General features: G+C 42.4%; 1 protein-coding gene across 4 annotated transcripts in view; it reads left to right on the forward strand.

Moving 5' to 3' along the window:
- Positions 1 to 20,504, forward strand: part of ZEB1 (zinc finger E-box binding homeobox 1) — a 112,234-nt gene that overhangs the window by 73,837 nt on the left and 17,893 nt on the right. For all 4 annotated transcript variants that reach the window (XM_053261916.1, XM_053261917.1, XM_053261919.1 and 1 more), the window contains exons 2-5: positions 2,704 to 2,904; positions 11,304 to 11,366; positions 13,993 to 14,154; positions 19,930 to 20,132. In XM_053261916.1, coding sequence (XP_053117891.1) covers positions 2,704 to 2,904; positions 11,304 to 11,366; positions 13,993 to 14,154; positions 19,930 to 20,132 — 629 coding nt within the window. The remainder of the gene's footprint in view (positions 1 to 2,703; positions 2,905 to 11,303; positions 11,367 to 13,992; positions 14,155 to 19,929; positions 20,133 to 20,504) is intronic.

Here is a 20,504-nt window from a genome sequence, read left to right on the forward strand (position 1 = left end):
TGTAGGAGGAACTGTTTCCTACTAATCAAAAGTGCTGAGAGAGAGAGAGAGAGAGAGAGAGAGAGAGAGAGAGCCTGTAATATGTTTAAGGGATAGCCTCCAGCTTTACATAGTACTATTGCATCTATCAATCCAAAAATAATGCCAAACCCCTAGAGTTTTGCTTCTGGTTGTTTCAACAGAGATGCTTGATAAATGTTCAAAAAGGTTAATGTGTGATAGAGCCTCAGCTATATTAGCGTAATGGATCATAACTGGCATTAGACCAGTTACACCATTATATTATAAACCTCTCTTTTTTGTCATAAATCAAATCACAATAATAGAGTTAACGCCAGTACTTATTACTTATGCCATATGTATACAGAAAGAAGACGCCAAAAGAAATTTGCCACAGATAATTTAAAATGTATTTTATTAAAATGTGATGGAGTAGCTTGGCTTTTTTAAAAAAACAGGGCTTTAGAAGAAGCTTGTGCTGCAATAGCTCAGCCGAGCCGCAGCCTATGTGATGTGAAGAGATACCTAGCTCCGCACCACTTGATTGCTAAAACTCCTTCACCCACTCTTAACACAGTCCTTTACCAGCGCAAATAGGCCACTGGCATACGGCAGGGGTGTGTGGTTCAGGGGTCTGAACTTATCCTGCTCTCTGCACTCCTCATGTTCCCTGTGGTGTTCCTGTGCCACACAGAGGCATTTCCCTGATGCCACTAATGGCTGTTTCTGTACTGACAGGCTGGCTTCCTGAACAATGAAAACTGGTCAGAGATGTGATTGACAGCAGAGCATACAGTCAGACTCTTAATACCATATACATTCACTCTAGGCATATATTAGAAAGCAAATATATACTGTAGGTTAGGATGGGCAGAAGATAGATTGTAGGGATGTGCATGGAACGAGATTTGCATTCCATTCTGACCTTGGAACTGTATGCAAAAGCTGGTTGAGCCGGTTATTTCGACAGAATGAGCTCAGAATGTTTTGAGTGTTCCGAGCACCGTTTTAGAGGCCTGTTTCCCCCTTGCTGATTGGTTTTCTGGTACTGGCTTCCAATTGGTTGCAATTTTCTGGTACTGGCTTCCAATTGGTTGCAATTCCAACTGGCTTCCAATTGGCTTCCAATTGGTTGCAATCTCTTTGCTTCTTGGTTGGCTTGTTATCATACAAATAAAGTTCTATTGATTTGGTGGTTTCCAATCAGAAGCCAGTGCCAAAACCAGTCAGCAAGGGGAAAACAGGCCTCCAAAATGGCACTTGGAACAATCAAAACATTCTATCTTGGAATGGGGTCGTTCCATTCCGAGTTCGAAACAGGCCATTTGAAGGCCGTTCTTTTTCAAGCTCGAAACACTCAAAACAGCCCATTTCGAGTCAGAACATCTTGAGCTTGGAACATTGCGCACATCCCTAGTAGATTGGAATCTGCTGTTATGCCTTTGGGTGATTTGCAGAGGAACTACAAGGGTTTCCAAGTCTCAATTACTTAATAGTGGCTGCAACAAAAAGGCTTCCCCTCTTTCCTTGAATTGGGCTGCTGAAAAGAAGAAAGTGTGGAGGGAAACCAGGAGAGGATTTTGGTGTGAAAGAATTGTGAGCTTCGTTCTGTTATTGAAAGCGAATGTATGAGCTGAGCATGTGCTCAGAGGTACCCTGGTTTCTTAATTTTATGTATATGTCTACCTACACCTCACTCACTATTTTGGACCAGGGCTCCAGTTAGTGGACCTCAGGGCTTCTCGTAAAAAAGTCAGTCCCACAAACGTGAAGCTATGGAACCTTCACTGGGGTATTGTTTTTGAGTAAGGAAATAAAACAGCAGAATAGTAGGCCTGGACTTGAGACCTTCTCAGGCTGTATTTGCACCACCAGCATGCCTTTTTTAAGTATTACTTGTAAGTAATTACAAGGTATTACTTGTAAGTAAGTGTCCAAGAAAGTTGAGGTGCTTACTCATGAGTAGACTTAATGGCTCAGGGGGCTCTTGGACCCATTCCGAGCACCACTTTGGAGGCCTGTTTTCCCCTCTGCTGCTTGATGTGGTGGACACAGAACTCCTTCCTAGCAAGCAGCTGGTCTAGTCAGTCCACAGGAGGATTGGGTGAAATTAACAAAGGCCGCAGCTCCTTGGCTGGCTGCGGCCTTTGTTAATTTCACTCAATCCCCCTGTCCTTGGCTGGCTGTTTGAATGGATAGGCTGTGCATGAAGTTAAAAAACAACACTCTAGCCTGAAATTATGCGTAGCAATCTTGCTTTGGCACTGTCTAGAACGTAGGAGGAACATTGTGGGGAAAGTGAATATCTCTTTGGTGAGGTACACTAGTCATTTTCCTGGAGGAAAAAAGTTGAGTCCTAATGAGAGATTCTCCCAGGATAAGGCTCAGATTTGACCGGCTGTTTCTAGGATATCTCCCAGAAATACAGCTGGTGTGGACACACCCCAGACATTGTTTCCAATGAAATGTCCTGGAATATATGAAGTAATAATAAAGGAGGGATGCCTCCTCAACATGGGCAGAGTGCCTTTCTTGCACCACAGATAACCATAGCATGCTGTTGCATTTCTAGAATTGAGGGTTGGATTTTGAAATCAGCAGACATAACTTCTCAGGCAGACTTAATTGCCAATATTCTTATTAGAAATTAAGTACTGCTGAACAGCATAGTTATGTGGATCTTTTCTTTTTGTTTCTCTGCAGTTACCAATTACAATAATGTTGTAGAAACAAATTCAGATTCAGATGACGAAGACAAATTGCACATTGTTGAAGAGGAAAGTATAACAGATGCAGGAGATTGTGATAATAGCGTGCCAGATGATGACTTGCCAAAAGACCATACAGTATTACCAGAAAGCAACGAAAGAGAAGGAAGTGCAAACAGTTGCTGGGAAGATGAAGGTATGTGTCATAATATGTGTCTAGAAGGATTTGCAAACACAAATCAATTATTAACTTCTTTTAGAATATTGTATTGCACTAAAATAACTCTTTTCGTTCTGCATTTAAAAGTCAAGGAATGGAAAGTGCTGCTGATAGGTGATAACCCAATGAATGAACCTACTTAAGATCCCTGTTCCCTCTAGGGTGCATGCACGCACCAACTTCCAGGGCCCCCGTGCAGCAGTTTCTGGTGGGCACACAATCTCTGCTGTGCCTGCCACTGCCGCCCAACTTCCCAGAACCCCGTTCTCTCCCTCCCTGGCCGGGTCGCCACCTCCTCCCCCCGCCAAGCTGGCCAGGCCTTCTCCTCCAGTTCCGTCTGCAGATCTCAGGAGATCTGCAGGCGGAGCAGCCAGAGGAGGACAGGAGACAGTGGCGTCTCCCCCCTGGCAGCACCTCCCCATCAGCCCAGAGAGAGACCAGAGCTGGGGGCAGGGGAGGAGGACAGGAGGCGGCGGTAATCCCCCCCCCCCGACAGCTGCAGCTAGGGGAGGATTGGAGGAGGAGGATGGGAGAGAGGAGGACAGGCAGTCTCTCCCCCCCTGTAGCCCAGACAGAGCCCAGAGAGACTGGAGCTGGCGGTGGGAGGAGGAGGATGGGAGGTGGTGGCAGCTCCCCCCGAGCGGGGGAGGAATGCTTAAATTGTTTTTCTCCAAAACTTACTGTCTCCAGAAGCTTCAGGGTGTGTGGTCATGGGAGCGCCCCTGAGGCCGCAGGAGGCAGTAAGCTTGGGGAGTGGGTTCATGTAGAATCCTGAACCGGCCGCGAGCCAGTCTGAGGGGTGGATCTGGCCAGCTCAGTGTCGAACCGGCTTGAGGTCGAGCTGGTTTGCACATCCCTACAATGGGAGTGAGTAGCTTTACATCATTTTTTAAAACTTTCATAAAATTATGGATTTAGTGTACAGGAGCAAACTCTAAGCAAGTGCATGATAAGCTCTGCTATTCCTCCACCATGCCTTGAACTCATCCGAATTACCCCATTGTGCTGGTGGTATCTTCCCAGTTGTGCTGGTAGTAACCCTGCTGCTAGCACAACAGCATTGTTTCACCAGAATAAATTCTCTGCAACATCATGTCACTTTGCTCCACTTGTACAGGGAGTTTTGTAGTGATTCTGTTGCTTTCTAGCAGATATGATGTTAAAAAATCTTAAAGTCTGTACAACAAAATAATTTGTATTTAGCTCAATCTTCATTATTTTCTGGAGGAAAAATTCAGTGTGTGGGAAGTCGAATTAATTCTCCAGGTCACTTTTGTTTGTGTAGCTCAGATCTTTACTGCTTAATTGTCAAGAGCTATTACATTTCAAGCATGATGTGATCTGTATTGGTACTGAAAATATAATTAAGACTAACTATGCTGAAACTTTCAAACTACCATTTATCAAAAAATTTAAGTGCAGTTAGCTCCCATGTAAAAATTCTTTAGCTCTATGTTATAGTGTCCCTGATGAGAAAGGTAGGCTGTTACTGGATGTTCAGTTTGTTTGCTTTAGCAATATTAAATCCTATTCTATTAAAATTGAATTCCATACATTCCTTAGAATATTCCTTAGGCTAAATTCCTCACATTAAGTATATAGTTTAGCCATCCATGTGTGTGCATTTTTTAAAATACAAGTGTGTTTGTTTGTTTGTTTGTTTGTTTGTTTGTTTGTTTGTTTTAAGTAGTTGTAGAAGGGAGGTTCATCAGGATCAGGACTGTGTGACTTACAGGGGGGTACTATTTAATTCTTTCACACCACCCAATTACCCCACCACTAATCACACCTCCCGCTATTACCCACCAGGAGTGGGAGGGAAACTTCAATGGAAGCTCTCCTTCTGGGACCAAATGCAATTTTAACAGTGCAATCCTCTGCATGTTTACTCAGAAACATGCATGAGTTCAGTGGGGTTTACTCCCAAAAAACTGTGTTTAGTAGTGCAGCCAAAATTACTTTGATGCTTTCATGATTCATGAAATTCGTGAAATAACAGGAGGAAGCTCATAACTCTTTATAAAGCAACATGTTTCTCATTATGATACTGAAAAAAGACAGCCAGGAAATATGTTATGAGTTTAAACTAGTCTGTCACTCGTACTGGTAAAACCTGAGAGATTTGCAGCATGATGCAGCAGCCAGTTACAACATTCAGGGGGGGAAATGATACCTTGTGAGGTACTGTCCATGTTTTCTTTGATTTTATCTATTTCTCACATCTTCTAATACAGCATAGTATGGGTTGTTTAAAAATATTTGCTGGTTACATATTTTTACACTGATTCTTAAGAGACTAAAAAAATTATTAGACTTTGGTGGCATAGGTCAAGGGTTTGAAGCGCCTTGCAGTCACACTTCCTGGGATTAGGTGAGACTAGGGGAAAAATCACAGGCATATAAGAATAGCCCTGCTGGATCAGGCCCAAGGCCTATCTAGTCCAGCATCCTGTTTCACACAGTGGCCCACCAGATGCCCCTGAGAAGCCCACAGGCAAGAGGTGGATGAGAGCATGCCCTCTCTCTTGCTGTTGCTCCACTGCAACTGGTATTTAGAGGCATCTGGCCTCTGAGGCTGAATGGAGGTGGCCTATAGCCACCAGACTAGTAGCCATTGATAGACCTGTCCTCTGAATTTGTCTAAGCCCCTTTTAAAAGCCATCCAAGCTAGTGGCCATCACCACATCCCGTGGCAGAGAATTCCATAGATTAATTATGCACTGTGTAAAAAAGTACTCCCTTTTGTCTCTCTGTTCACTTTCTCTACTCCATGCATAATTCGATACATCTCAATCATGCCCCCCGCCCTTAGTTGTCTCTTCTATAAAGTAAAGAGACCCAGATGCTGAAGCCTTGCCTCATAAGGAAGCTGTTCAGAGCCCCTGATCATCTTAGTTACACTCTTGTGCATTTTTCCCAGTTCTACAGTGCCCTTCTTAAGATACGGTGACCAGAACTGCATACAGTACTCCTAATGTGGCCACACCATAGATTTGTATAAGGGCGTTATAATAGTAACAGTTTTATTATCAACCCCCATTCTAATGACCCCTGCATGGAATTTGCCTTTTTCACAGCTGCCATGCACTGAGCCGACACTTTCAACGAGCTATCCACCATGGCCCCACAATCTCTCTCCTGGTCAGTCACTGACAGCTCAGTGTATATGTGAATTTGGGGGGCATTTTTGCCCCAGTATGCATCACTTTACACTTGCTAACACTGAACCACATTTACCATTTTGTTGCCCACTCACCCAGTTTGGAGAGATCCTTTTGGATCTCCTCACAATCTGTTTTGGATTTAACTACCCTAAATAATTTAGTGTCATCTGCAAATTTCACCACTTCTCTAGTTATCCCAACTTCTAGATCATTTATGAACAAGTTAAAGAGCACTGGTCCCAGTCCTTAGGGGACCCCACTTCTTACTTCCCTCCATTGTGAAAACTGTCAATTTATTCCTACCTGTTTCCTGTCTTCAACCAGTTACAAATTCACACATGAACCTGTCCCCATATTCCATGACTGCCAAGTTTACTCAAGAGCCTTTGGTGAGGAACTTTGTCAAAAGCTTTTTGGAAGTCCCAAGTATACTGTGTCCACTGGATCACCTTTATCCACATGCGTGTTGACACTCTCAGAGAACTTCAAAAGGTTCATGAGGCAAGACTTGCCCTTGCAGAATCTATGCTGGCTCTCCTTCAGCAAGGCCTGTTCTTCTATATGTTTAACTAGTGTGTCCTTAAGTGTGCTTTCCATCAATTTACCTGGCACAGAAGTTAAGCTAACTGGCCTGTAGTTTCCTGGATCCCCCCGGATCCCTTTTTGAAAATTGGAGTTACATTGGCTACTTTCCAGTCCTCTGGTACAGAGCCTTATATATTTACATATTTTTGCTAGGAGATCAGCAATTTTACATCTGAGTTCCTTCAGAACTCTTGGGTGGATGCCATCTGGCCTTTGCAATTTGTTAATTTTTAGTGTTTCAAGACAATTAGATCATCCTCTCTCATTACTTCAACCGGTCCAGTTCTTCAGCCTCTTCCACAAACTGATGTCCTGCTTCCCTCAGACCTTCGTTCTCCATGTCAGCAGAGGATATGTCAGCCTGGGCGTGGGATGCCTTTCTCACATCCCTGATGGTCTCATTTACACATCTCTCTGCCTCTGTGAGCTTCTCCAGGTCTCACAGAGAAGCTCTCAGGGAACACAAACTTGTTCCCTGGGAGCCGGGAGCTCTTTGCTCACACCCACGACTTCTGGCTCATACTCCTGATTCATACTCATGTATGAGTATGAGGCAGATGCTCATACATGCAATACTCCGTGCAATACACTGGGAAGCACCCCCTCCCCTGCTAGCATTCTACCTTCATAACTTATTTTATTCACACAGCCTGCTTAACAACTACTGTATGTGGTTTTTCTAAGCCTTATGAAAATACCAGCTAGATTAAAGGATTACATTTTCCTTCTGCTGCATATTTCTACTTTGAAATTTAAAATGTCTTTTTTTAAAAGTACCTGCAGGACAGCAAGATGAACAGTTGTAGTGTATATGAATGAGGTAAATACTGCTTTGTAAGTAATAAATTAACTTAAATCTCTTGCTGGGGAGCTGTCTTTATGTGGGCTTCTTTAGGTTTGATTTGTGTGAATTAAGCACTATTTAAATAATGGCTGCTTAATAAAAGTATACATATAGTGGTTAAGTCATCTTTTTAAAAAGAGAGTAGAACTTCTGAAATGAAGCAGGGGATGCCCAAGGATCATTTCACATACTTCAGTTTCATGTTCAGATCTGTACTTAAAGATAATTTAATTTCCAGTCATATTTTTAAAGTCAGGGCTATTTGCAGAGGCATGCTCTGAATTCTTTAGGTGGAATCTTCCAAATGCATTCCGAGCTGCAATTCCAAGGCTGTTTCCTTAGTCTTCCCTACAGATCCTAGTGTAGCTGTTTAGACTGGGTTGTCAGACAAATACTTTTTAAACACTACCAAAGACAACCACAGGGCTCTGTGGTTGCCAAGAGTTGACACTGACTCAACAGCACGCTTTACCTTTATAGATAGTGAGTTGTCAGCTCTTGTCAGCAAGCTGTCTTTGGAGATGCTGCTGGTCCCAAGACATGATATGAGGGCACATGATAAAGTCGCTTTGCTGAAGCAAATCAACTTTAGGTCTAGGTCTGGTCATTGCCTAGGTGGGAAACCACCTGTGAACCCCATGTCTATATTGAGTTCCATGATGGAATAAAAGTGTCTGTAATTAACAAATAGTCTCAAAATCACCATTGGTCTTTTGCATATGACGCCTCACAGTCACAGCTATCTTCCCTCGAATTCAGTATCAATTAGAGAGAGAGATCAGTGAGCTATGTGAACTGGATAATGATATCAAAATTTAGAAGAGTTTTGACCCTTGCTCATTTTAATGTCCTTCCTACAGCTGTATTAGAAGGAAAGTATAAGAAAATTCAGTCCATAGCTTGGCTATGCCATTGTAGTTCAGGTGCTATTGAATCAACAGCTCATGTCCTCCTATACTGCTTCTTTTGTAAGGATACTCATTTTGTAAGGAACTCGTTTTATCACCCCTTTATTTATTAAATTTTAATAATTATTTAAAAATTATTAAAGTATAGCTTGTAAATTTTCCAGGCTATACAGATCTATTTTATCTTCAATATTTCCTGCCTGCCTAGAATGATTTAATTTCTTTAAACGTTGCTTTTGTTTTATAGCTTGTATAATTCGTCAACACTTGGTTAATTTGCCTTAGTTATTGTTTCAGATTAATGGCTTGTAATCCAATCATTTTGTTTTGCTTAATGTTTGTTGAGATCGGCTGGTTGTTGACTGTTGAAAAAACTTCATTGGCTACAGTTTGCTTCTGGACACAATTTAAAGTGCTAGCTTTATAGAACAAAACTCTCAGCAACTTAGGACATTGGGTACCTGAAGGACTACCATCTCCCATGTGAATCTTAGGAGTTCCATTGCCTGGTTGCTAAGTTATTGGCAACAGGTTCTGCTTGGATTCCCCCTACCTTCTGAAGTGAATTGGGTGGCAAGGAGGAACAGGGCCTTTTCAGTTGCAAAATCTCATTTGTGGAATTTCCCTCCACATCCATTCACCTATCACCTTCTTTGCGGAAGATACCAGTTCAAGGCAACGCTGATTGCACAGGCTTTCAATAGTGATCAGAATTGACCAGATTCTTTGCTGTTCTTTCAAACTCTTGCCCAAATAAAAGTGTTTTTTAAAATTAATCTTGTGTGGGGGTTGAATGTACACCAAAGTAAATCATGCAAACAGGAATCTTGGCTGTTGCTTTAGCTCAGTACAAGCATCATTTCTGTAATTAAACCTTGCAGGGATTCTAATCAGAGTTACTAAATTGACTAATAAATTTGTGATTACATGTAATATTTTTTACCCTGTTGTACTATAATATTTTCCTTTAGGATTAGTTCCTTAATTTTAGGATTAGTAAAACCCCTGTGCTATTGTGGATCACTACAATGAATGAGATCAAATGCATTTTTCTTTGAATATGCCCATCTGAGATATATGTTATAACTAGCTGACCCCCACACAGAGCATCTGTGCGCTCTTTGGGATCGGCTACCTCTCGCCCCCCCCCCCACCTGCCCCGGTCTCCGGCCGGGCCCAGGCTGACAGGCCAAGTGCCGCTGTGGCAGCCGAGGTGCTGCTGCTGTGGCCAGGCCCGCCGCCACCTTGCCTCAGCAGCCGGGCCCGCCACCTTGCCTCACCTCCGTGGCCCGTGGCCTCCTCGCCTCTGCAGCCGAGCCCGCCGCAACCACCGCGGCTGGGCCCGCCGCCGCCCTGCCTCCACAGCTGCCCGGCCAGCCAATTCTCCTGGGTGCACCTCAGCCAATCAGGCACCTCCACCACCCAGCCAATCAGCTGGGTGCCAGGATGCACGTTCCAAGGCACACCCAGGAGAATTAATATAATAGATACCTACTTTTGTTCATAATACATAGAGCATAGCTGTGCAGCATACATATTGTTCATGCCAAAGAAATAAGAAGTGTAGTGATAACCGTAATTGAAAATACAGCAACGCTTCTACCCATCTTTCTCCCTTGTCTTCAAATCATGTAATAGGTAGGGGTGTGCAAGCCGGCTTGGAACTCTACTGGTAAAGGGGAATCCAGTGAGGATTCCGCTTTTCCAGTAAAGGGGGCTGTCCTAGGGCTAGAGGGGAAGGGAGGGATGTAAATAGGTACTTATAAGTGCTGCCGCCAGCTGGGGGGGGCTAGGTGGCGGCAGCAGTGTCTCCCCACCCTGGCCAGCCTACCCCAGAGTAGATATGTTCAGCAGTGGCCTGGTTTGGGCCTCTGCACATGCATGGAGGCCACTAAAATGGCCTCCACGCATGCGCAGAGGCTCAAACCAGGCCAATGAAGGCCCGAACCAGGCCACTGCTACCCTGCCTACTCCAGGGGAGGCTGGGGGGAGCTACCCCCCTCCCACAGCTGCTGGTGCCTCTTTCCCACTCCCTCTACACTTAGAGACAGCCCCTCTGCCCCTTTACTGATAAAGGGGAATCCTCATAGATTCTCCTTTACCAGTACAGCTTTGAGCCGGTTGACCACATCCAGTTTGACAGCGGGGGAAACCAGGCTGGGTCGGCTCAAATCTGGAGTGGATTCTAGCTGAACTGGTAAAACTGGCTTTCTGCACTCCCCTAGTAATAGGCAGGGTTCTATAAATGCTAGCAGAAAGTGCCCCTATCCCACATGCTCCTCTTAAAAGGTACCTTTTTCTTCCACTGAGCCGCTGCAGAAGGTTGAAAGAATGTCATGCTGCTGCTTCTTGCAATAACCCAGTGAGTGAGAGAAACCACTCCAACAAGTAGGATTTGTGGTGATCAGAAATTTGGGCTGGCTAGTAAGTAAAACCACCACTGTTGTGTAGAGTACTGATGTACTGCATTTTGGGTGGGTGGGGGGTTTCATAAAGCAGTATACATAGACAAAGGAATGCAAAGATGCTTCCCATTGCCCTGGGAGGAAAGTCCCCACTGGCGTCAAGGGAAGGTTTCCTCTTGGGGCAAACATACCCACACAGGAGATCCAGACTGAAACCAGAAGGAGGCCAAAGCCTCCCTCTGCACATACAACACTCCCAACTTGGCCCCCATAACTCCTATGCAGAGAAAAAAATTCCATTGTCACACTTAACATAATGTGTAATTTGACCCTGTATGATAATGAGCAATGTGTTAGTGTTACTTCTTATCCGAGGAAATATTTTCCTCAGAAGGCAAGAGACGAAAAATGTTGTTTCGAATAAATTATGTAAAGTGTTAATCTTCTCTTCTGTCATGTCACATTTTAGCTAGTAAAGAAGCAAAGGAAATCCTGGGGCCTGAAGCTCAAACAGATGAATCTGGATGTACAGGTATCTGTCACCAAATTCCTTGGTTGTTTTTGTGATAACTAGCATATCCTTGAGGTTTGCATAACTTTGTTTTCTTGAGAAAGGAAAGTACTTCCCCTCCACCCCCACTACCATCCTTCACCCTTTGATCTCCTTTGATATTTATGCATTCACACACACACACACCCCACTTGAGGCTTTAAGCCATAGAAATACTCCTGCTGAAGAGGACTAGCTTAGGCTCCCATTAGAGCAGTTTTGAGGTGTTGCTAATAAATTATGCAAAACAATCCTTTCCCCCTGACTACGGTGCCTCTGCAGCCTCTTAGCTGCTTTTTGGTTCAAGGAGCAAGAGCAGCGGATGAACAATTTATTTCTGGTCTGTTGCAAAATTACAACAGAGTATTATGATGGGACACAGCTGAGGTAATAATATTAACCAGAATACTTTAATATTGCATTTTATACTCAGCAATGGGTTGTAAAATGAGCTTTTATAATGAGCTTCAAAATACCAAGAATATGTTCACTCACTGAAGTAAACATTTGCTTGGAGTCATATGAAAAATAATGGTTCTTCCATTGCAACTGGCATGGGGTGAGCAACATACAGGTCTTCGGGAATTTCTGTGCATCCTGCAAAGTCTTGTTAGCATCTTAGGAATCTGAGGTTTCAGCCCTGGACAGAGATACGAGAACACAGTGGCCAAAATGTTAAAGGATTAAAAATAAGGAAGCAAGCAAAAAGCAACAGAAATTCTTTTAGTGCAATACAAACTCTTACACATGCTGTTCTTCCTGTATGTCATTGTGAGAAGGAAATACATACTGCATACATAAATATATATTTTGCACTGTGGTGCTATAGAGTACTTTTTCACAGAATCTGTGCATGCAATTGAAGAAGCTGCTAGTTTGTGACTGTTGTCTTTCAGTACTCTAAGCTAAAGAACTCCCTGTTCTGTTTCATCATCAGCATAATACAGCATAATATCTGATAGATACAGTTGGTGTACAGAGAAAAAACACTGGAGGATGCATATGGAATAAGGCCTTTCCAGATGATATAGAGGTGTAGAAACCTAAAGCAAATTGTTATACCAACTATAATATGAAGTTCAGCTGTGGATCTTTGGTTCATGATACATTGCTGATAGAGCTTCACTGCTAAGCCAGTTTCCAAAACTGAGATCTGAAGAAAGGATGAGTGAATGAGGCAGGGGTCTGAGTTCAACAGATGCAAATGAGGCAAGGAGCTGCAGAAATGAGAAACCAAGGAGGGTTAGTGAAAAGTCCCCACACTGGTTGAATCAGGCTGTGAATAAGTCTGTCAGATTCTTATGTATTCTTTATTGTAGCTCGGAAGCTTGTAATTCTGCAAGCCTTGGAAATGTAGGTCAAAAGGCTCAGCAAATTATTGATTTGATTCAAAATAAATTTCTTTGATCCATATACAGATTTTAAACATGGCAAAGTAAGGAAATGCAAGTGAAAATGAAAGTGGCATTTCAAAGTTGCTATAGTTGTTCCAGTAATCATATATCAACTTTAAAATGGAGATGGGGTCGTACCTCAGTGGTAGATCATCTGCTTTACATGCAAAAGGTCAATCCATGGCTTTTCCATTTAGGACAGGAAAAGGCTCCTGCCTGAAACCTCAGAGAGCCACTGCCAATCAGTGTAGACAATACTGAGCTCGATGGACCAATGGTCTGACTCAGTATAAGGCAGCTTTCTGGGTTCATATAAACTAGGCCTGGGATAAATGTTTGCCTGTGAATATTTTCAGGGTGAGAATAGTACTTTAAAAAGGCCTGAAATATACTCCTCAGATCTGCCCTTTTCACCTTATTCTTAGCTGGTACACTGATCAGCTGTACCCTGATAGACTGCTGCTTTGGCTCCTCCCGCCCCATGATTTTTTAAAAAAATTTTTTAATGTCACTAGATTGCCTTCCCGGAAACAGTGCTGTCATCACATGGTCAGTCTAAATCTGGCTACAGGATGACATTGCAATGGGCAAACAAAGTCAGTTTCCTCCCTATCACCTATCTTTTGGCATTGCTGTTCAATATGGTGATTCAAATGTGTTAGGTGATTCAATATGTTAACATTCAAACTACTAAAGTTCAGCTATAAAATGTTGGCAAATATTACATTTTCTGTGAAGGAAGTACAAATTCATTTTGGGGGAGAAATGCACTGTATGTATTTCACATGGCTTCAAAACTCAGGTTTTAAAGTATTTAAAGCAACGTACCTCACAGGGTTATTGTGGGGATAAGCATAATCATGTACACTACTCTGGGCTCCTTGGAGGAACAGCAAGATACAAATGTAAAAATAAAATGATTAAATTTGGGGTTCTATGGCAAGATTAAAACAGTGAAAGAAAGGAATAATGTGAAGATTAGATAGAGATTAGACAGAGTCCAGAAACAGTAGCCATGGAGGAATGACAAGGAACTGTGTAAAACACCCAAGCCCTGGCCACTGGAGTCTTCTTCTGGATCCTGGGTTTTTCTCTCCAGCTGTCCATGTGTTTTCATTCAAGCTTTTCTCTGCAGCCACAAAGGCTAGCCAAATTCCAATACTAGTTTTTTTTAAATCTGTTAACATACTACACATTGTCTTTTTCACTTCTAGTAAAAGAAGATGAATGTGATTCTGATGCAGAAAATGAACAAAATCATGACCCTAATGTTGAAGAATTTCTGCAACAAGAAGATACAGCAGTTATCTACCCAGAAGCACCTGAGGAGGACCAGAGACAGGGCACACCAGAGGCCAGTGGCCAGGATGAAAATGGTAAATGTTACTTAAGTTTTCTGTAGTCTGTAAAAAAAACTTTCAGTGAAAGTAGCTGCCACCTTCTGTTTTTAAATGATACAGTTTCAGCTGAAGAAATGCATAGACTTTCAAGCATAATAAAATATAAAAGATGTTATATTTATATTATATTTATATTATATTTTATATTTATATTATTTTATATTTTATATTTATATTATATTATATTATATTATATTATATTATATTATATTATATTTTTATATTATTATATAGCAAGCAGATGACTTCTGCTTGCTATAATTCAAGCATTTTTATTTAGGCCAATGTAGCAGTAATTACATTTAAAAATATATATTCTTCCTTCTTAAACAATTCTATCCACTAAGTGCAATTTGGAACCAGCTTAAAAGCTTCAGGGCTCCCTCCTGATCACATGCACGTAAGGTTGAGTCAACATGCAAAGCCAGGATTCAATTCTGGCTACACTTTATGTCTGAACTAAGTTATTATTTGTAGCTTGTTGGATGGATTTACAGTAAATAGCAAGGAATGGGATATAAATCCACAATGGTCCTTTTTTCAGGAGCAACAAGAAAAATTTAGGGGAAATGTTTAAATGAGCTGGCTGTACAGGTGATTCCTTGCTCTAATACATCATTGTGTATTTTATTAAATCATCTTTCCTGTCATTATTAGGCAGGGTCAGTATTTTGTAATGACCTGTGACTAAATACAGTAAAAGTGACTTAACTTGGTGTGATATCATTTGAGGCACTAAATTCCAAATTAAACAGAAGTGCTTTTTTATGGATCCGGTAATCAAATCTTAGTATTGGGTTGATAACCTATAAGAGGTTGTCAAAATGAAATTACTTTTGAAAGGACTGGCTAATTTTACTTGTATTAATAGTTAGCATTTTTAGTTATGAACATTTTAAAAAACTGATCCATGGGATTTACACTTTAAGTGATAATCCGTGGGGCTCAGAAGGAAATTCCACACTCGTATGTATGTACACCTCAGTAACACTGCACAGTTGGATAATTGTTTTAAAGAACAAATGGCCTGCCATTTCCCCATAAATGTGGTTGGAGCCACTGGGAGCAAAGTATTACACTTTGTAGATCAACCAGGGGCATAGCTATAATTGAGCGAAAGGGTTCAAAGAACACGGGCCGCCAGAGAGAGGGATGAACACGGGCCCCCACTCCCCTAGCTACGCCCCTGAGATCAACAACATAGTCCAACATGACAAATCTACTCTCCTAATAATCCAGTTGATATTATTTTAAAAAGAAATCTGAAGCTTCTAGGGTATTTTAAAAGTTGCACATAAAAGAGTAGTGCTGTCTAAAATATTAAAAATTATTGTAGATGAGCTATGGTAAATGGTGAAATTGCTATGTATTTTTCAAAGGCCTTCCTTGTGCCTAGGAGCTAATCTTCCTAGCTATGCACTTGATGGTTACAATTTGATTTAGAGGTCATTCACATGAGCAGCCCTTGTGTTCTGGGCTTGCACAACCCTACCTCACACCACGATCATATGAAGATCATATGAGCCTCTGTGAATTCTCTCATAGAGCCAGGTGTCTAGAGCACTCAGCAGCAGGGAAATCCCCCAATGTACTGTGCTCCTCACATGGTGCATTGTGGGATTTTCATTTCCCCAGCCTCCTGATGGCCATGCCTCTCACCGCAGCATGACTTGTGTGAGTGTGCTAGGAGAATGGCCGAAGAAACTGCACAACCATTTGGGGAGGAAGGTTGGTGTGATTTGGGTCGAATCGGGTAATTCTCCTCGACCCCAATTATGCCCTCAATTTGGAGGGCGATTTGATTCAGACTCTAATTTGCAAATCACCCCCAATTCAACCCAAATCTATTCAGGGCAAATCGAATTACAAACCCCTACTTTTAAGCTTTGTAAAAGTAACTCGCCTAGGGAGCAAGAGGTTTCTGGCTCAAATCCCCACTGGTATGTTTCCCAGACTATGGGTAATACCTATATCGGGCAACAGCGATATAGGAAGGTACTGAAAGATATCATCTCATACTGTGCATTAGTGGTAAACCCCTCCTGTATTCTACCAAAGAAAACCACATAGCCGTGTGGTTGTCAGGAGTCAACACCGACTTGATGGCACAACTTTACCTTTAAAAGGTGCTCAGAACTCTCCTGCTTCCCTGACTCACTGACTAGTGATTCCTAATGGAATCACTAGTCCATTGCCTTTTGATCAAAAGTCTCGGCTGTTACAATCACTGACTTGTATCCAGGCTAAGTTACTCGTGAACATTAATTTCAGTGGGAGTACTCATGAGTAATTTATTTATTTTATTTTATTTTTATCAAATTTGTACACTGCCCCAAGCTTCTGCCTCTGGGCGGTTAACAATAGCATAAAACAAGTTAAAAACATATACAAAAACTAAAAACAATTTAACTATTTAAAAATAAACCAGAAATTAAAACCGAAAAATTTAGGAACCTGAGAAAGCTTGGGTGAAAAGATGGGTCTTCAAGTGTTTTTTGAAAATTGCCAGAGATGGGGAGGATAGTATCTCAGCAGGGAGCGCATTCCACAATCCCGGGGCAGCAACCGAGAAGGCCCGTCTCTGTGTGGCCACCAAACAAGTTGGCAGTAACTGGAGATGGACCTCCTCAGATGAAATCAATGGGCAGTGGGGTCAGGGGCAGAGCCACCATTGAGCGAAAAGGTTCAAAGAACCAAGGCCGCCAAGAGCGCCCTGCTGCGTGGCTCGGGCTCCATAGAAGCCCAGAGCGAACTCCCCACTCCCATGTATGGGCTGCCAAGAGCCCGGGCAAACTCTTTGCCAATTATTTCAGGCAGCTCCGACTGTCCCATAGAAGTTTTTTCCTTCCTCTCCATCTCTGGAGGGAGAGAAAGAGGAAAACGTCCTATCAGACAGATGACACTGCCTGAAATGACAAGCTGAGAGCTTGTTCGGGCTCTCGGAAGTCCAGGCCACACCCCCTTGGTCACGTGACAAGGGAGCATGGCCTGGGCTGCCAAGAACCCAAACGAGCTTTCAGCATACTGGTAACAGTATACTGGTAACACCCAGCTCCAAATCCCCTGATGATCTCTCCCAGCGGTTTCATGTAGATGTTTAAAAGCACTGGAGAAAGTACGGAGCCTTGAGGGACACCATACGCTCAGAGTTTGAAAAGCAACCATCTCCAATCGACACCATCTGGAATCTATCCAAGAGGTAGGAGCAGAACCACTGTAAAACAGTGCCTCCCACCCCCAACACCCTCAGATGTTCCAGAAGGACACTATGGTCAATAGTACCAAAAGCCACTGAGAGATCTAAAAGGACCAACAGAGTCACACGTCCTCTGTCGATTCCCAATTCCATCAGGCTGACCAAGGCAGTCTCCATCCCATAGCCCGCCCGAAAATCAATGTTTGAAATGGATCTAGATAATCAGTTTCTTCCAAGACCGCCTGGAGCTGAGAGGCCACCACCCTCTCAATTACCTTGCCCAGCCATGGGAGGTTGGAAACAGGCCTATAATTGCTCAACTCTGAGGGATCTAATGCAGGCTTTTTTAGAAGAGGTCTAATGATTGCCTCCTTAAGACAAGGAGGCATCCTGCCCTCACTCAGAGAAGCATTTATGATTTCCACCAGGCCATCTACAACAGCCACCCTGCTAGATAGAACAAGCCATGTGGGACAAGGATCAAGAGAACAAGTGGTAGGCCTCACCTATCCAAGCAGCTTGTCCACATCCTCAGGAGTCATAAACTGAAACCGATCCAGTCGAATCACATAAGAGGAGTGGTTGGGCACTTCCAGTTCAGACATCAAATTAATTGTGGAGCCTCCATCTAGGTCGGCCCGAATCCAAGAGATTTTATCTGCGAAAAACTCTTTAAACACATCACAGCGGGTAACTGATGACTCCAAATTCTGGTTCAAGGGAAGGGAAGCAGATACTAGTCCCCTCACAACCCTGAACAACTCCACTGGACGTGAACTCGCAGAGGCAATACAGGCAGAAAAGAACCGCCTCTTTGCCGCATGTATTGCCTGAGCATAGATCTTTAGATGTGCTCTATATCGCCATCTGTCAGATTCGAGTCGAGTCTTTCTCCACTTGCACGCCAGTCTCCTACCTTGCTGCTTCAGCCCGCTTAGATCTTCCAAGGGGCCAATTTTGAAGCGGGTCGGAGGGGACGCTTGGGAGCAATTGTGTCTTCTGCCCTGGTGAGCCAGTTGTTCCAATTCTCAACCAGGGCATCAGCAGGATCACTGGCAAAGCCAACATTGAATCCCTCCAAGGCTTCTTGGAATCTTACTGGATCCAATAACCTCTTTGGGCGGACGATTCTAATAGGCCCCTCGCCCCTGCAGAGGTGGGCAGTCCAACCTTAACCAGATGGTGGTCTGTCTATGACAATGGGGAAATCACAGGAGTCCCCACCCACGGAACACCACCCTAATTTATTCTGGATATAAGTCAGTGACTGTAATAGCCTGTCTCATAACTGTAACATTTAAATCTTATGTTACACACACAAACACATGCACACAATCTCTATGGAGTACCTGAGCTGAAGGTTTCAAACTGAAGGGGTACACTTGTTATTAGAAAAGTTTGAAACCCCCTGAGCTGATCCATATAGTGATTGCCAGCGTGTTGTGGTTAGAGTGCTGGACTAGGACCGGGGAGACCCGAGACCAAATCCCCATTCAGCCATGAGACTTGCTGGGTGACTCTGGGCCAGTCACTTCTCTCTCAGCCTAACCTACTTCACAGGGTTGTTGTGAGAAGAAACTCAAGTATGTAGTACACCCCTCTGGGCTCCTTGGAGGAAGAGCAGGATATAAATGTAAAAATAAATAAATAAATAAATGTATACATGCAGACTTAAGCACATCTATTATTTGCTAATGAGATGCATGTTCAGCCTATTTAAATGTGCATCCCTATCCATGTTCTTGTGCAAGTAGTTGCTCACTAACAGCTTATTTATGTGTGATGAAAGATAGATTGGGCTATTGTCTTTTTTTGTCCCTGTCCCCACTGTCCCATTCCTTTTTCCTGCCTTCAGGTAGCTTCCGATATCACTCTGTTTCACTCTCTTCTGCCACCATTGTCTGTAAGCATAATGGAAATGATTTTCAAATTATTGGTCACTAGGCTTCCTTTTCATAGTTCTACTATTTTATCTGCAAAAGTAATGTTTGCCTTTTAAAACATAATTAAGCTCCCAAAGACTCCCATTTGGCTCTACCCAAGCTTTTGTTTTATAGACCGTGTCAGTACATTTGTCGCATGTATGCTGTATTGTTGTGACTTTCAGTTCCTTAAAATTGACTGAGGGTAAACTGATGAAAATTAAGAGCCACTTTTAAAAAGGAATTTAAGCCTTCAATTCCCTTCCAAAAATGTATCCTAAATCCTTTGTATATCCCTGCTCAAGCTTCAAAGATTGAACTGCAGAAATAATGTGCTGATTTAGCAGTCTGGCTAATCAGCTATGTTTTACTGTACCATAGTGGAAATTGTGACTGTTGTCTTCATTAATTCTCTCCAAATTATTCATAATTGTCTCAGTGCTTCCTTCCCTTGCCATTGGGTTATATCATCAAGCAACAAAGCCGAATTTAAAGAATTCTGAACTTTTTGACAGCTTGTACAAGTTCTGTGTACAGATGAGAGTCGAATTATAACCTTAATGTTCTGATACACTTGGTTAAACTCCGTTTTAATAATTAGCTAAAGAAAAATGTTTTCTCATCCTTATTCAGGAACGCCAGATGCATTTTCCCAGCTGCTTACATGCCCTTACTGTGATAGAGGGTACAAACGCTTTACCTCTCTGAAGGAACACATTAAATATCGCCATGAAAAAAATGAAGATAACTTTAGTTGCTCCCTATGCAGTTACACATTTGCATATAGAACACAACTTGAACGCCATATGACATCACATAAATCAGGAAGAGATCAAGTAAGTGATGAAGTTCTATTCTATACTTATGGTTTCCTTAAACATCTTTGGTTTTGCGTGCATTTTGAACATAATTTCATGTGCAAATGTCTTAAAAGTATGATTGCCTTAAAATATCATGGTCTAGATTATATGCTTGACTGGAATAGCATCTAGAATAATAGCTTTTCTTGATATGTTACACACTTTATACAAGGATATGTTCATTTTAATACTAACTTTCTGTTGATGCCAGACCTCACAGACCATAAACTAATGTCTAACAGTTATTAGGCAAGCTCACTATATTTTATGAAGACAGTTCTCAATATTTTCAGTTGAGTTTACGAAGACAGTTCTCATAATTTTAAATATAGTATTCAGCTGTGCATT

Source organism: Hemicordylus capensis, chromosome 6, assembly GCF_027244095.1.
Source record: "Hemicordylus capensis ecotype Gifberg chromosome 6, rHemCap1.1.pri, whole genome shotgun sequence".
NCBI classification, from domain to species: Eukaryota; Metazoa; Chordata; class Lepidosauria; order Squamata; family Cordylidae; genus Hemicordylus; species Hemicordylus capensis.